General features: G+C 41.4%; 2 protein-coding genes and 1 pseudogene across 7 annotated transcripts in view; 2 read left to right on the forward strand and 1 right to left on the reverse strand.

The window, feature by feature from the left end:
* Nucleotides 1-803: 803 nt before the first annotated feature.
* LOC110504532 (ATP synthase peripheral stalk subunit OSCP, mitochondrial-like) lies at nt 804-2,871 on the reverse strand (annotated as a pseudogene). Its single transcript, XR_016491747.1, has 6 exons — nt 2,600-2,871; nt 2,319-2,436; nt 2,019-2,084; nt 1,568-1,680; nt 1,277-1,358; nt 804-1,012 (listed from the first exon to the last, which is right to left on the reverse strand). The product of XR_016491747.1 is annotated as an ATP synthase peripheral stalk subunit OSCP, mitochondrial-like (transcript).
* A 1,711-nt stretch (nt 2,872-4,582) lies between these two features.
* Nucleotides 4,583-13,463, forward strand: LOC110504529 (serine/threonine-protein phosphatase 2A catalytic subunit alpha isoform). Of its 2 annotated transcripts, XM_036970038.2 has the most exons (7): nt 4,583-5,616; nt 6,961-7,170; nt 8,160-8,333; nt 9,623-9,712; nt 10,240-10,401; nt 11,543-11,661; nt 11,918-13,463. In XM_036970038.2, the coding sequence occupies exons 1-7, from the start codon at nt 5,515-5,517 to the stop codon at nt 11,988-11,990; spliced, it is 930 nt and encodes a 309-aa protein (XP_036825933.1). In that variant the 5' UTR covers nt 4,583-5,514; the 3' UTR covers nt 11,991-13,463. The 2 variants fall into 2 exon arrangements, with proteins under 2 accessions (XP_036825933.1, XP_036825934.1); XM_036970039.2 differs by lacking the exons at nt 11,543-11,661; nt 11,918-13,463 and adding an exon at nt 10,972-11,058 and having other exon boundaries at nt 4,720-5,616.
* Nucleotides 13,464-16,259: 2,796 nt separating this feature from the next.
* Nucleotides 16,260-17,499, forward strand: part of LOC110504533 (sideroflexin-1) — a 29,492-nt gene continuing 28,252 nt past the window's right edge. Inside the window, exon 1 of one of the 4 annotated variants that reach the window (XM_036969896.2) lies at nt 16,260-16,409. Coding sequence is in view for 1 of the 4 variants with exons in the window: in XM_036969895.2 (XP_036825790.1) it covers nt 16,845-16,847 (3 nt within the window). In the remaining 3 variants the exon portion in view is untranslated. Of the gene's footprint in view, nt 16,410-16,465; nt 16,848-17,499 lie in introns of those variants that run through there. The other 3 variants (XM_036969898.2, XM_036969895.2, XM_036969897.2) reach the window with 3 other exon arrangements.

The raw sequence follows: 17,499 nt of genomic DNA on the forward strand, positions 1-17,499 counted from the left end.
AGGGCTCTATAAATACATTTGATTGATTGATCTCCACAGAGGAACTCTGGAGTTCTATCAGAGTGACCATTGGGTCCTTGGTCAGCTCCCTGACCAAGGACCCAGATCTGTGCCTCGACACAATCCTGTCTCGGAGCTGTACAGACAATCCTTCTACCTCATGGCTTGGTTTTTGCTCTGACCTGCACTGTCAACTGTGGGACCTTATATAGCCTTTCCAAATCATGTCCAATCAATTGAATTTACCACAGTTGGACTCCAATCAAGTTATAGAAACATCTCAAGGATGATCAATGGAAAAAGGATGCACCTGATCTCAATTGAGTCTCATAACAAAGGGTCTGAATACTTATGTAAATAAGGTTTTTGTTTTGTATTTTTAATACATTTGCAAAAAAGTATAAAAAACAGTTTTTTGCTTTGTCATTATGGGATATTGTGAATAGAATAAGACTGTAACGTAACAAAATGTGGAAAAAGTCAAGGGGTCTGAATACTCTCCGAATGCTCTGTACATAAACATTTCCCATGAACATTGTTCCACTACCCATTCATTCCCTATTGAGTCCATAGGACTTAGTTCCAGTTGATTATGCATAAATGTCAACAAAAAAAAAACATCCCAAATGGCACCCTATTCCCTCAGCCTGGTCTCAGACATTTACATTTTGAACATTTAGCAGACACTCTTATCCAGAGCAAGTGCAGTTAGGGTTACGTCCATTGCTTAAGGGCACATTGACAGATTGATCACCTATTCGGCTCGGGGATTCGAACCAGAGACCTTTCCGTTATTGGCCCAACACCCTTAACCGCTAGGCTACCTGCTCTACATAGGGCCCTGGTCAAACATAGTGCACTACATAGGGAATAGGGTGCCATTTGGGACGCAAGCCAATTCTTAGGTCTCCCTACCGATCTTGGTCAGTTTATGGATATTAGTCTCAGTAGGCATGTCCACATACTTGTCCCTGATGCTGACTGTCATTCCACCCAGGATGGAGGGGTCCGACTGGGCAGAGAGAGAACAGAAAAGACATTCAGACATGTAGCAGCATGTACAAACCAGCTCATAATCACTATATTCATCTCTTTATTTCGCAGACTTTATAGTGACGATTTTAATCAGGGGTAATGGAAACGTAAGCCTAAAATGTCAACGTTTCCGATTCTGTAGGTGGACACTGATTCCATTATTCTTTCATCCACTGTGGCTTGTTATGTCTATTCAGTATTAGCTATTCATTAGCCTCCTCTGTGAGTTCCTTGTTCCTACCTTAGTCTCCAGCTTGAGCATCTCTGGCCAGGAAGCCATTCAGAGCAACTCTCAGGTCTTTGAGGATGGCAGCATCCAGAGGCTGTGAAAGATACACAGGATTAGGAAAATGTCAAATAAATGAAAATAATTAATCTGAAAACTATTAAATTCCTTAAATGTAAACAACATGACAATTACATTTTAGTGTGGATTAATGTACATCTTGAGTTGGCTGATCTGGGATTAGATTAAATATGTGTAATGATGGAATGTGTGTGTGTGTGTGTGTGTGTGTGTGTCAGTTCCTACCTGTGTGGTGGTGACAGTACAGAGGACCTCTCCACGGTGAGCACTCATCATCTTGCTGAAGGCTGAGATGATGTCAGAGGTCAGCGTCAGACGGTCGTTATCAGCCATAACATCTGAGGAATGAAAGTAAAGATATTCAATTCAATACAAATGTAGTTATCTCCTGTGATGGAACATTTTATGTTTGTGCTTAACTAATAACCTATTTTTGTGTTCATGCAAGTGACTGATTGAACGAATCCTCACTATCAGTATCTGCAATTTGGCAGTACGCCCAGAGCGAAAGGATATCTCAGTTTCAAGGTCTCAACTTGGAGAGAAGAAGCCTCATGAGGTATTGGTCTGTCACATGCATGAACCAAATGTTAGTGATGAATTAATTATGAATGATGAATGAGCTAAATCATGCAAATATAACTTGTCTGTATATAAGAGAACTAACGGGACTGACCCGGTGGAGCTCCTGATCGACATGTGTACATGGTGCATTGAGTTTCGTTGGAACCTCTCCAGCTTGCTGTTAATAAACAATGATTCATTTAAGATTGACTTTGAGTGTCCCTGTGTAGAATTTCCACAACACTACTTAGGGCAATTCATGTCAGGGCTACATCAGGGCCCTCAGACACAGGCACATAAACAACACACAAGACAACTATTACACATTACGCGGTTATTACACACAACTTTTGCAACACCATCTTTCTTTCACCCGTCTGTCGAGACAGGTGACATAAGGCTGGCTACCCACTGAGGACGTTGATGATGATGATGATGGTCATGACATCAGTGAAGGTGTGCTCTTTGATACTGCGTTTAACATGGGGGTTCACCATGATGCCAGATAACTTGGGGTCCTTGACTAGGGCCTGGAGAAACAGAAATAAAGCCTGTTTGGTATAGCTATGGGGCAGTAGCTGGATACCAGGTCTGAAACCGGGTCGTCTGAAAGAGAAAGGCATCCAGGTTCATGGGACAGATGACAGTCAGGGGTTCCCATGTGTGTGTTGTAAATTAATGGGACTGACTTACAAATACTGTCATCAGCTCCTTCTCCACTTGCTCCGGTCTGCCCTGCTGGCTGGCTGCTGAAAAGAGAGCATAGGCATAGCGACCCTCAACTCCATACACCTGGATGGGAGGCATAAACAGGCTGCAGAGAGGGTAAATCATTGCACCCATTAGAAGTTTCAGGATTATATTGAGATATTTTGCCTATTTTTGACTGTGACGGCTACATCTTTAGACTATAGACGCCTGTGTTTGATAATATCGTTCTGAAGTCGTCAGTCATCATTGCATAGTTGTTGTGGAATGTTGAGCCCTTCCAGTAGCTTGTATGTCCTGCTTTGCTTGCCGTGACCAGAAACCTGCCTGGTCAGCGAAGTGCTGACCTGACGGACCTGCGAGAAGAGAGAGAGAGCATTGCTTGGATAAAACTGCCGTTGATTTAGCTTCCAGTGACAGCAAGTGAGAAACTAGGTGTAGAAACCCAGTAACTGTAGAAGTGTTGGTTGTTACCAGTGTGGGCGAGTAGTGAACTACAAGTAGTTCAACTAGTAATTTAACTACATTTTGCAGTAGCTTGGTGGTAGTTGAACCAAATTCAAATCTTGGTAGTGTTTTCAGTAGTTAATTACTTTTTTTTTTGCAATGTAACGGTGTAGCTAACTACTAGAACTACACACTACTTTTTTTGCTAAAATCAAATCAAATATGGGTGAAGTAGGCAAGAGATTCATTTTTTTCTGGTGTTGTGCCGAAAATCTCTCCTCTGCCAGAATTCTCACACCCCTTCGAACGCGCACACACTCAATTCTTCATTGCTGCGACTTGCTTGGTAGTTGAGATTTCTGCTCTTTCACTGCGTTGTCAGTTTAGCCTACATTTTACTGATCTTAGAAGCAGAACGCATGTTTTATTTGTGTTTTTCAAGGCAGCTGTCAATAATCACGCTAGGCTGCGTTTCATTTCAGCAAGGCTTTCTGCTTCTAAGATCAGTGAAATGTAGAGGGGAGAATTCTGTCGGGGGGGGGGGGTTTCGGGGGGGGGGGGGTTTCAGGAACAGCACTGGCATCAGTGACAATGTTGTCGTTTTTAAATAGGCTAAAATACACATTGTGTAAACATCCGACTCCTGAGCGACACGTTCTTGCAATTTGTAGTCAATGACATTTTAGATTTAGATATGATCCCTTTTTACTTAGTTGTTTGGATGCAGTGAACTACTTTTTCAAAGTTACTTATTGCAGTAAACTATATTTTTTCTTAAGGGTAGCTTAACTTCTTACAGTTTGAAGTAATTGATAGGTTAGTAAACTATATTTTCAGAGTGACTTCCCATCAAGCGTCATCATTCATTCAATTCATTTTCGTACTGCTACATTGTATCAGACACGTCTATCAAAACCAATGACTGGTCAAAACACAAGTAATCGTGGACGCGAACTGCACTCAGTGCCTATGTACCTAGGGTTTAGGTGAAGCGGTTCAGCTAACTATGTTATTTTACAACAGAAAATAAATGTTAAATACTTAATGTCTTACCTGATGTCATCCATGCCTCAATGTTGCTGCCATTTTCTCATGGTTAGTGGTATATGGAATCCTTGGGACGTCCATACCATGAACCTTAACCCATACACTTACCTTAAACCTTACCTTAACCATTTTAAATGTCAACTTCAATAAGCTAACGTCAGGGTTGGGATGTCCCAAGGATTCATTATTGCACAAACCATGATCTCCTACTGCTGTCTGGGATAAAACTCAATGCGCATGCGTGTGTCATAAACCTGATGAGCCGCCTCAAATTCTGTATAGTTGTTCTTGAATCCAGCCAGTCCATTGTATTTATTCACTGTGAATGCACAGTAGTCCTATGCATTTGATTAGCAGTATATCTATTTACACTATTTTCCACAATATTCATGGGATTTATTTTGATAGGTTTATTATTTTGATACCGAGACCACAATTTAGTTCCCATTCGTAACCACACGGTGGCAGAAAAGCCCAGATTAAGGGGGCCAGTGAAGTCCATCGGCCAAGTAAACGCAGCAAGACCAGGGTGGTTCGTTTATCTGACTTGGGTTACTCCGATGGGAGAAATTTTAATTGGGTGAAAAGTGAATGCATAGTTCTAGAACTGTGCTGCCTCACGAACGTGAGCCAGGTAGGTGCACAGCTCTGGCCGAGTGAGAAGTCGGCTCAAAACAAAAGTAACGAAATTAATTACTCGTGGCGCAGCGGTCTAAGGCACTGCATCTCAGTGGGGTTCGATCCCGGGGTGTGTCACAGCCGGTCGTGAGCGGGAATACCATTAGAGCGGCGCACTATTTGCCCAGCGTAGTTCGGGTTAGGCGGTGAAGACCTTCATTGTAAAATAAGTCTTAACTAACTTGCCTTGTTAAATAAATGTGATGAGTAGGATTCTATGTTTCCACATGCAAAGGTGATAAAAAAGCTTTCCAATCCTAGTTTGAGAATTCAAACATTTATTTTATGGAAAATATAAATAAATGTTTCTGGACGATTCTGGCAACATGACAAAGCGGCGCATATTACAGTTCGATTTGAGATGGGCGCTCCTCCCGATAACGTTGCCCGGATCAGTGTAATAGAACTCCCTCATTGATTGTCGCTCGGGAAAGAAGCTGGGTTGGGTCCACGGAATTTCATACAGAGACAGTTTTCTGCAACTGCACCACGCATTTCTTTAGCTTTTTCATATTAACATAAGCTTGAGGTACATGCATCGCTTATTTTTAACAAGTAGTTAGCTAGTGCCGATGGTTTGAACCAATTTAAAACAGAGTCGGTAACCTAGCAAGATCGTGTATTCATTTTCGACGAAAGCAAAACGAGTGCGAATGACGAGAACGAATTAGCTAAACTAGTTTTCAATAGGTTTTCAACCTAACTAGCTAGCTGAAATATAACCAGACATGGACGACAAGTCATTCACTAAGGAATTGGATGGGTGGATTGAGCAACTCGGCGAATGCAAGCAGCTCTCGGAAAACCAAGTGAAAGCCCTTTGCGAGAAGGTAATTTTAGCCTATTTAATGTGTGTGATCTTGCAAGCCCTTAGCTAAGCTAGTTTGCCGGCTATGTTAGACAGCGAGCATTAGCTAACTGTTAAACAACTGTTTTAATTTGATCATTGGTCCGAGCACGGTACATTTCTCCACCGACTGTTGTATGCTCAGGCTAGCTACATTATTCTGAAAATGGCGGCGGGGCTGCATATTGCCATTGCATTTATTTTTATTTTTTTTTATTTTTACCTTTTTATTTTTACCAGGCAAGTCAGTTAAGAACAAATTCTTATTTTCAATGACGGCCTGGGAACAGTGGGTTAACTGCCTGTTCAGGGGCAGAACGACAGATTTGTACCATGTCAGCTCGGGGGTTTGAACTCGCAACCTTCCGGTTACTAGTCCAACGCTCTAACCACTAGGCTACCCTGCCGCATTCACTTTGGAGTTGTCAGACATACATTGGCAGTACCGTAGTTTACTTGCAGGATTTAAGGAGTATTGATTATATTTTTTATGAATGTTTTTGGAAATGTCAGTTTGATATCCTTGCTGTTCTTACATTTCGCTCTGGCTCGTTGCAGTTTAATTCAAAAGTGTGCCGCTTGGGTATCAGCTACTAAAGCTAAGGATCGGACTCTGATTTTTAATTTTCGTCCTAAAATGACATACACAAATCTAACTGCCTGTAGCTCAAAACCTTAAAGCAATGATATGCATATTCTTGATACCATTTGAAAGGAAACACTTTGAAGTTTGTGGAAATGTGAAAATAATATAGGAGAATATAACATTAGATCTGGTAAAAGATAATACAAAGAAAAAAACATGCGTGTTTTGTTCCATCTTTTCAAATGCAAGAGAAAAGCCACAATGTATTTATTCCAGTTTTGGCGCAATTTACATTTTGGCCACTAGATGGGAGCAGTGTATGTGCCTAATTTTATACTGATCCAATGAACCATTGCATTTCTCTTCAAAATGTTGAATCAATTCTGCCCAAATGTGCCATATTGGTTTATTGATACATTTTCAAGTTTAACTGTGCACTCTCCTCAAACAATAGCATGGCATTATTTCACTGTAAGAGTTACTGTAAATTGGAGAGTGCAATTTAGATTAACAAGAATTTAAGCTTTCTGCCCATGTCGGATATGTCTATGTCCTGGGAAATTTTCACATTAGCACACGTTAGCTCAACCGTCCCGAGGGGGGGGGGTCACCGAATCTGTAGGGGTTAAATACTTAAACAAGAAATAACATCCGAACTCTCGCTCTGTATCCCAGATTTCACCCATCCTCTAACTAAATCCCTAAACCCAAACTCTTTTCTCGCCTCCTCCTCCTTTCCAGGCCAAAGAGATCCTGACGAAGGAGTCTAATGTGCAGGAGGTGAGATGTCCGGTCACCGTGTGCGGAGATGTCCACGGACAGTTCCATGACTTGGTGGAGCTGTTTAAAATCGGAGGGAAGTCTCCTGACACCAACTACCTCTTCATGGGAGACTATGTGGACAGGGGCTACTACTCTGTAGAGACAGTCAGCCTCCTGGTATCTCTCAAGGTAAACAGCCAAATGTTTTAGAGCAGGGATGTGCAATTTTAATGAGGGTGCCCCCCCCCCCAAAAAAATAAATCTAATTTCATCACGAGGGGCCGCTGTGGCCTTGCCTGACGACTCAAACTGAATTATTTCGCTGCCATAATTAAAATCGCTTGTGGTGAGGTCAAAATGAGAAGTGTTGTATAAAACTAAGTAATCAGCGATTGGATCATCTCTAACCAATCAGAGTTGCAAAACCAATGATACATTTTCAAACCTCCACTTTACCCACTTGTGTTCTGGCCCAACCCATCGGTTTCTGGGACCAATTAGAACAGTTAGAATGTTTTGTCCGTTCTAGAAATCGTTGTAGAGGTACTCTGAACCATTGCACAGGAAACCTCTCATCCGTGGGCATAGCGTTTGGGTAGCCAGGCAAGCATTGGTTTGCAGGTCTGCATATACCCACATCCATAGCCACACATGCGGTCAGAGCCGGCCCTAGCCTTTCAGAGACCCTAAGTAACATGTTGCGAGCAAAACTTTTCCACGGCTCCTCTCTTGACAATGGAGAGACATTTCCTGCAATTCTCCACTATACGTGTAGAGAAAATGTTGCCGTTTTAAATTAAGTTTGCTGAAATTCTACACATTTTGCCATTGGGTGGAGAGAAGATATAGCAATTTTACCCGTCGGTAATTCTACCGTGATTATTGCAAGTTTAGATAGCTGGCTAGGCTAACTTACCGATCTAACCATTTTTAGGTGACGTGGGTTAATTGAGTGACTACTCAAACGAGTAGAGGAGGTCAGTAGGTTTACATGGAGGACAGGACAGCCTACTGATATAACACAGGAATAGATGTATTGCTGCTACTGTAAATGTCATTATCAACCTTAAACCATCTCTGGTTGACTCTAAAACAGAATGTGCAGTCGCTGTGAATGTAATGTGTGTTATGCACTTGTTGTCCCATCCAGAGAGGTGTTAATAATTCTAGTTTTTCAGGTGAGGTACCGTGAGCGAATCACCATCCTCCGAGGGAACCACGAGAGCAGACAGATTACCCAGGTGTACGGCTTCTACGACGAGTGTTTAAGGAAATACGGAAACGCCAACGTCTGGAAGTACTTCACAGACTTATTTGACTACCTGCCCCTCACTGCCCTGGTAGATAACCAGGTGAGATATTAGTTGTTAAAGGTGCATTACGCAGAAATAGCGCTTGTCATTTCCTGGTTGCTAAAATTATAGTATTTTTTTTGCCTAATTTCAGTTTATTTGACAAAACCAGCAGTTATTGTGTAGAGAATCAGTGTACCATCTAATCCACTGTGAAATATATTTTACATAACCCAAAATATTTTATTTTCAGCTGTTTGATGCTGGTGTACAAAACTAAAGTTAAAAAAAAAAATGTATTTAACCTTTATTTAACTAGGCAAGTCAGTTAGGAACAAATTATTATTTACAATGACAGCCAAACCCGGACGACGCTGGGCCAATTGTGCGCCGTCCTATGTGACTCCCAATCCCGGCTGTTCAGTAGTAAAAGACACTAAAGCGAAACTTAAGAACAGGAAGCGTAGAAATTGAGCACATAGAACAGATCTACCACTTCTTAGACTTGGTGTCAATGAGATCTATAACTCAAGTTTCTATGTGAATTCAGGTCGGGTCGCCCAAGAAGTTATGTTGCAGCTTTAATGTATCACATATTTACTCATTAGTGGAAGTATTACACAAGTGTCTTGGTTTGGGTCCTTGGAAGAGTTCTATATAAAACTCCTGTGTTATTAGTATCACTTATGAAGGAGAGAGGAGATTCAGCAACACGTGGGAGGACAGCAGAATTCAATAAATACATTTTTTTTAAAAAAGCTTATTTTTTGCAAAAAGTAGAACCAACGCCTTTTCGACTTTTGACCTTCATCAAAACGATGACGAAGGCCAGAAGCCGAAACGTGTTGGTTCTACTTTTTTTTACTTTTTTAAATAAAAATAAAAAACATTTTTTAAATTGAACTCTGTTGTCCTCACGCGTGTTGCTGAATCTCCTCCTTCAGTTTGCTCCTCAATTGAAAAGCGAGGTAGTGGCAGTGGACTCTTTCCCACTATATGTTATTACATAACCATTCAATTTAGCAGCCATGTGCTGTACAGTACAGGTTTTTTAAAGTCATTGTTACATTTACAACCCGACACAATGTTCACGTGCGTCTGTTACTGATTTAGTTTTTAACAGTAACATTTATTTTGTATTTCATTATTTATTTCACCTTTACTTAACCAGGTAGGCTAGTTGAGAACACCTTTATTCAAACCAGGTAGGCTAGTTGAGAACGAGTTCTCATTTACAACTGCGACCTGGCCAAGATGTTAGCTGGAAATGTAAAGCTAAATTATTGCTTTGTTCTACCAATTACACCATGTTTTAGATGGAAATGTCCTGACTTGTTGTTCCTCTGCAGATCTTCTGTCTCCACGGTGGACTGTCCCCCTCTATAGACACACTGGAACACATCAGAGCGCTGGATCGCTTACAGGAAGTTCCTCATGAGGTCAGCTCACTTCCACGTTCCTAGAATCGACGTCCGATCTTCATACTACCATGCTAGTTAGAATACATGCCCAATATGTTGTTTCATAGTATTGACTCACTTCACTTTAACCTCTTGGTCCCCATTGGGAGCACAGGGGCGTCCACCATGCTCTCCACCTCGCTCACTTCTGTGTGAGGTCTTTTGCCTCTGGCCAGGAGATCCCTGTTTTGTTCATGTTGAGTGAAGCGTCTCCAGTTGTTTAGCGTGTCACAGTATGCTAGTGTGGGTATTGATCCACTGGAGTCTGTAAGCCCTGACCATTGTATATCAGAGGGTTAATCTGTCAACCGTCCAACCAGTCACTACTCATCTCCGTTGTAATATGCACAGACAAAAACGCCTTCGATGACATCACATCCTGCGGTGACGCTGACGTGGGTTAAGTGTTGTAGCCTGACCTCTCCAATATGGCCACCTTATTTACATAATGTAGTGTTCACAATATTGTTGAATTTAATAACATGGCCACTGTCTCCCTCCCCCAGGGTCCGATGTGTGACCTGCTGTGGTCAGACCCCGATGACCGTGGCGGCTGGGGCATCTCTCCCCGCGGTGCCGGCTACACCTTTGGACAGGACATCTCAGAGACCTTCAACCATGCTAACGGACTCACCCTGGTCTCCAGAGCTCACCAGCTGGTCATGGAGGTACATTGGCTTGTTTCATCCTCTAAGGACTTGATGTACACCAGTTGGCCTGATGAGGATGGGCCGTGGTCAGAGTCACTGCTACGTTTAAACAGACAAACCAGTGTTCTGGTATTCTCCTGTTTCTTCATAATGAAATGTGACAATGTACTCAATCCCTTCAGTGCAAGGTCATTTATCAAGCCGTGCGTTCACAAAGATACACAGCATAACTGTTTTGTCCAGCCTTTTTTTAAATACTGCAAATTTTATATATATATACAGCAAAATCACACTACAAGCCAAAGACTTAAAACACTAAAATGACAAGAGTAACTCATATATATATATATATTTTAACCAACATGTTTACTTTGTCCTGTTTGCATGATGTAATGTGTTAGTTTAGCAAGACTTGTACTTTGTGTCTTGTTCCTAGGTTTACTGGGTTTGTTTTGACAGGGTTATAACTGGTTTATAACAGGGTTATAACTGGTGACATGATGTACCTCTGGTTTACTGGGTTTGTTTTTGACAGGGTTATAACTGGTGACATGATGTACCTCTGGTTTACTGGGTTTGTTTTGACAGGGTTATAACTGGTGCCATGATGTACCTCTGGTTTACTGGGTTTGTTTTGACAGGGTTATAACTGGTTTATAACAGGGTTATAACTGGTGACATGATGTACCTCTGGTTTACTGGGTTTGTTTTGACAGGGTTATAACTGGTTTATAACAGGGTTATAACTGGTGACATGATGTACCTCTGGTTTACTGAGTGTTTGTTTTGACAGGGTTATAACTGGTGCCATGATGTACCTCTGGTTTACTGGGTTTGTTTTGACAGGGTTATAACTGGTGACATGATGTACCTCTGTTTACTGAGTGTTTGTTTTGACAGGGTTATAACTGGTTTATAACAGGGTTATAACTGGTGACATGATGTACCTCTGGTTTACTGAGTGTTTGTTTTGACAGGGTTATAACTGGTGACATGATGTACCTCTGTTTACTGAGTGTTTGTTTTGACAGGGTTATAACTGGTGCCGTGATGTACCTCTGGTTTACTGGGTTTGTTTTGACAGGGTTATAACTGGTTTATAACAGGGTTATAACTGGTGACATGATGTACCTCTGGTTTACTGGGTTTGTTTTGACAGGGTTATAACTGGTGCCATGACCGTAACGTGGTGACTATCTTCAGTGCACCCAATTACTGCTATCGCTGTGGAAACCAGGCCGCCATCATGGAGCTGGATGACACACTCAAGTACTCCTTGTAAGTATTCACTTCAAAATGTGTTTACTTAAAGAAAAAAAATGTACGAATTCACTTCAGAATAAAATCCCAGTTAAAAATGCTTTTACTTGTAGCTTTATTGTAAAACTCTAAACATTGGAAATTGTCATGAGTATATAAATGACTTAGGAAGCTTCCTTGTCTTGAAATAGAACAAACCTTCTAATTTAGATCTAAAAATGGCTCCAAGGCGTCATAGTCACATTTATATCTGATGTCTTTGTTTCCGGTCCAGCCTTCAGTTTGACCCCGCCCCTCGCAGAGGAGAGCCCCATGTGACCCGCCGTACTCCTGACTACTTCCTGTAAAAGATCGCCACGCGTGTAAAGCTGTAGAATCTTCTTAGTCAACGTGAAGGAGGAGGTGGGGGAAAAGGGAGCAACCGACCATCGGTAGAGTTATGACAAATTCAACATCCATGGACCAAAAAGTGTGCCATAATTTCACAATGCAAAAAATGGTGAGGGAGGGGGGGGGGGGGGGATTCTGATTCAACTTTAAAGAAGACCACACAGCCTACACCCACCACAGTCCACTTCCTACTCTCTCTCTGCATGTTGTATTTATGTCTCTGAAAAGGATTCTTCATTATACAGACTACAGTATATATAGCTAAAAGGGTGCCATTTTGGAAGGAGCCAGTCTCACAGTACCTGCTGGTTTTGTCAGGTAAAATGAATGCATCTGCTGAGATTAATGCTTAAATGTAACCCATGTGTTAGGAGCGTAATTAAGATATCGAATGGTTTGCCAGAACTAAACTCGGCATGGCCTCAAACTGGACGGTTGTGGTAAACATGATATGTTGTGACATTGTTTCAAACAGAAATTCAATGGCTTTTTTTTTTTGTGTGTGAATTTAAATTACTGTTTTCAGGGTTGGGTGGAATTTAATTATTTTGTTTGCACTTTTTTTATTTAATTTTTTATCACATGACACTGACAAACTACAGCATTCTGTTTTATATTTCACCCCCAGAAAATAGTTTTTCTGTCACTCACCTGTCACTGTGACTGACATCTGTTTCGGTTAGGAATACCTGTACAAAATGATATCCCTTGTTATACACTGAACAAAAATATAAACGCAACATGTAAAGTGCTGGTCCCATGTTTCATGAGCTGAAATAAAATATCCCAGAAATGTTCCATACCGCACAAAAACCTTTTCTCAAAAATGTTGTGCTCATTTTGTCCATGGTTGAGATAATCCATCCACCTGACAGGTGTGGCATATTAAACAGCATTATCATTACAGATGCACTTTGTGCTGGGGACAAACAGCCACAGTTATGTCATTACACAATGCCACAGATGTCTCAAGTTTTGAGTGAGTGTGCAATTGGCATGATGAATGCAGGAATGTCCACTTCTCTGCCGTAAGCTGCCTCAGAGAATTTGGCGGTACGTCCTACCGGCCTTGTAAACCACGCCAGTCCAGGACCTCCACATCCGGCTTCTTCACCTGCGGGATTGTCAGAGGGAGGGGTGCTGAGGAGTATTTCTGTCTGTAATAAATCCCTTTTTGTGGGGAAAACATCCTGATAGGCTGAGCCTGGCTCCCAAGTGGGTGGACCTATGCCCTCGCAGGTCCAATCATGGCTACATCCCTGAACAGTTGTGAAATCCATAGATTAGGGCCTAATTCATTATTTCAATTGACTGATTTCCTTATATGAACTGTAACTCAGCAAAATCTTAAATTGTTGCATGTTGCCTTTATATTTGTTGTTTAGTATAGATACATCTCTGCTATACAATAAAGATTGAAGTTGCTCCTTTGCTTTGTCCTGTGTGGTGTTATTTCCCAATTTACAGGCATTCTTTTTGATCTATCTTCTGCATGGCTAAAAATGTGACCTTCGACTCTCAGAAGTTGTCCCTGGATCCCTTGTTTTTTTTTTTAACTAGGCAGATCAGTTAAGAACAAATTCTCATTTACAATGATGGCCTACTCCGGCCAAACCTAGACGACGCTGGGCCAATTTGTGCGCCGCCCTATTGGACTCACAATCACGGCTGGATGTGATACAGCCTGCATTATGAACCAGGTTCGGCAGTGACACCTCTTGCACTGCGATGCGGTGTCCTACACCACTATGCCACTTAGGAGTCCCTAGGAATGCAGGGGAAGAGAATACATGTGTATTCAAAATTGTCTGCCCTGTGATGTTCCATACATTTTTGCACTAATTTGTATAATTGTGCTTTCAAGACAACTGGGATCTCGGTTGTCCACACTCCAGTCCAATCGGTGGTGGTAATGCATCTTACATTTGGTTGCCAACCGCCATATAAAGTCCAAAGAAGAACCCTGAAGGAGGAGAGATTACTAGAAACAAACTCAGTTGACCCTTTTATCCTTGTATTAATAAATCAAATGTTTACTGCTTTTTGACCTGTCCTCAAATTAATATAGTTGGTTCAGAGTTCGTTTTGATATTTCAACCTGCGTGTCCTGATCGCGTCTGGTGTGGGTGGACAAAATCAACATGCACGTGAGGTGGACACACGTGCGCGAAAGATCTGGTCAGCATGTAATGTCACTTCCATAGAGTACGAGTCATAATACACATCAAACCTAGCATTCAAACAAGGAAATGGTTCCAATTGTTTTTCCACCATTCATGTTTCCCATAGGGGATTTTAGAATCACCTCAAATAAGGGCTGCGTTACATTTAGGCTTACCCTGGGGTGATGTTTTGATAACTGTGTAAATCTCTGTAGGACAAGGTGACTTATCAACAAATATCAATATATTCGCCTGTATTTACCCCTCAACAAATGAAACGCTAATGTGGCTATCATAAAGAACTACAAATACCATGATGATCTGGATGAGACTGCGAATCGAGGCAAAGGCAATAATCTCTGGATTCTAATGTTAGCTAAATTTAGTCATTAATAAATTGGCTACATTTCCTTAAATGGACAATTCTGAACTGTCATGTGTAAGTTTTAAATTGGCACAATACCTGTTAACAAAGATGTCAGCTAGAGATGATGTGCAGGGATTTGTAGTCTTGCATGATGTCTACTTTCATGCTAATTAGCATTTTCGAATCTGAGAGTACATACAGCCGAATATACTGATAAAAGTCACCCTGTCCGAGAGAGATTTATACGGTTATCAAAACGGGACGCCAGGATAAGCCAACGCAGCCCTTATTTTAAGTGTTTCTAAAATTCTAATTTCCCTGTTTGGCCGCTAGGTTTATGGTTATCATGACACCTCCACTCTGAGGCTCTATTACAAATGACTAACCAGCGGATGCTTTGTTCTACTTCTGAGTGAGAATGAGTCACACGTACTCCCAAAACGGACCGCTAGATGGCAGTAAAGTCCTTAAATTCTTGAACTGTTTTTTTGTTGCACTACCTTTACACTATAGTCCAATCTCCAGGAGATAGGCCTAAAATTTGAATGGCTGTAAAGATCGGGTGGCTACATTACAATGTGGATAGGTTTATTAGAGGGCATTTTACATATGATTGATCATGTTCGTTCATGTTTCTCTATGGTTCCATTTCATTTGTATTTTGTAAAATCGAAGGCCCAGTGTACAGCAGCCTACAACTGATTTACAACTGCACAATCCATTAGCTATGAGTTAAAAGAGCTGACTATTGGAAAACCAGCTTTCCTCCCGCTGCCCTTGAAGTTGAACATTACCCCCCCGCCCTCCCATTTTCCGATCCAAAAGTGAAACATTCATGGCAATTTCACTTACAAGCCAAGTTATATAAGCTACCATGCACTCTAGCATACCGTATCAGACCGTTATGGGCCGTATAAGGATGCGTTTAGACAGGCAGCCCAACTTTGATCATTTTTTTCCACTCGTTTGTATTTTGACCAATCAAGATCAGCTCTCTGAAAAGAGCTGATGTGAAATGATCTGATGTGATTGGTCAAAATACCAATTTGTGGAACAAATATCAGAAATGGGCTACCTGTGTAAACGCAGCCTGAGAGCTTTTTTTTGTTGGCTTTGTAATGTTTTCTCTTCTACGAAGGAGCAAGCCACCGTCTCGTGTAATCAGTGCACTTTTACATGGCTTCAAATATAGGAAGGCTATTGATGATGTGTTTAACGCAGTGATTCTGCTTCTGATATTCTCTAAAGCAAGTTTATGGAGACAGGCCTAAACAATTCGAAGGGAAAAAGGCGAATGGACTTTCAAAGTTATATTGTATTATTGTCATCTATCATACTGAACAAAAGTATAAACGCAACAATTTCAAAGATTTTGGCGAGTTACAGTTTATATATAAGGAAAACAGTCAATTTAAATAAATGATTTAGGCCCTAATCTATGGATTTCACATGACTGAGCATGGAAGTAGCAGACAGAAGTCACCTAAACAGTAATTTGCTAATAAAAGTCCTTGTCTGAGGAAGAAAAGTGTTAGCTGCCATTGACTTTTAATTTATGATAAACCTGGCCATGAAAATGTTTGGGGCTAGATAAATAATATATTATATTTCTATGATTTGGACTCCCGTAAAAATCTAGATATTTATATTATTTTGGTCTGTTTATTTGCATGTATTTAATGTTGGGATTTTATTGTGAAAGGAACTCCGTGCCCGCTGCTGTGCATCTCTTGGTGCTGAGTAGCCGATGCATACTTGTCAAATTAGCTTCGTTGAACGAGCTCGCTGTTCAGGGACGTCTCTGGCAGAAGACTGCTGTGATCGTGGCAGACGAGGACCGGAGCTTAGTAAGTGGCTGGATACCCTTTAAAACACATGTTTCCACATGTTGGAATTTGATACCACTTATTCTGGAGTCGTGCATCTGGTTTGAATGGTTAACAGGGAACGGAGGGATAGTCCTACTGCCTGCCTGCCTAGTGGGCAACTAGATGACTGAATCTGAGGATGTGGCAGGCAGAACGCTAGGGCTGTAGTTGAAACAGGCACGCACAGCTGGGCTGAAACATATGTTTTGAATAATAGGCTATTAGTGGAGATATTTCATTTCTTTAGGCGTTTGCACGGTGTTGGACGTTGGCTTGGTATCCAGATGTAACGGTCTACATGCAGTGGTTAGCTTCGGATCAAGCTGGTCTGCTTCGGTTGATCAATTTATCCGATCCAGCCAATGGTAGTATTGTTCGCCCGGATCCATTTGCAAGGTCGGTTCATCTGACAAAATGGTGAGAATTATCGTAGGCTATATTTCACTGAGCCTCTCTCAAACCAGAGCTGGCCGGTTCTTGCACAGTGTGATGCAGCTGTGTGGCTATGCTTTTGGAACAACCATTGTAGCATAAGAAAAACGTTACAATGTAGTTAATATGGGTTAACATGTAGCCATGGAGGCCAGTGATTTGGTTAAAACGTGGGGCTGGAAGAGAGGTCTTTAGATCAGAGGCCACCTAACGTAGCAGGCGTTAAGAGAAACCGCCCCTTGTCAGAGTTCAGATTTTGTAGTGGCATAACAAATATGATCAAATCAACACTGCCTTTGTATTAGGCCTTCAGCCTATCGTTGCATAGGATTTCACCCACAGGAAGTCTGAATGGTTGACATTTTGTCAGAGGAAGTTAGATTTATAACAACTGTTGTTGTTTGTAAGTGACCGACAAGTCATATTTGCAACAGATTGATGTGTGTGTGTGTGTGTGTAACGGGTTACAGACAGAGACATGCGTTTCAAAATGTCCCCCGTTACATCTGCAGCAAGCTGGAACTGGATGGATACAACACCTGATACATTGTAACAACGGGTTAATATAATCTAGTTCAGACTGGGTTACATTGTAACAAGGGTTAATATAATCTAGTTCAGACTGGGTTACATTGTA

This window comes from Oncorhynchus mykiss, chromosome 25 (genome assembly GCF_057628025.1).
Source record: "Oncorhynchus mykiss isolate SJ-2025 chromosome 25, ASM5762802v1, whole genome shotgun sequence".
NCBI classification, from domain to species: Eukaryota; Metazoa; Chordata; class Actinopteri; order Salmoniformes; family Salmonidae; genus Oncorhynchus; species Oncorhynchus mykiss.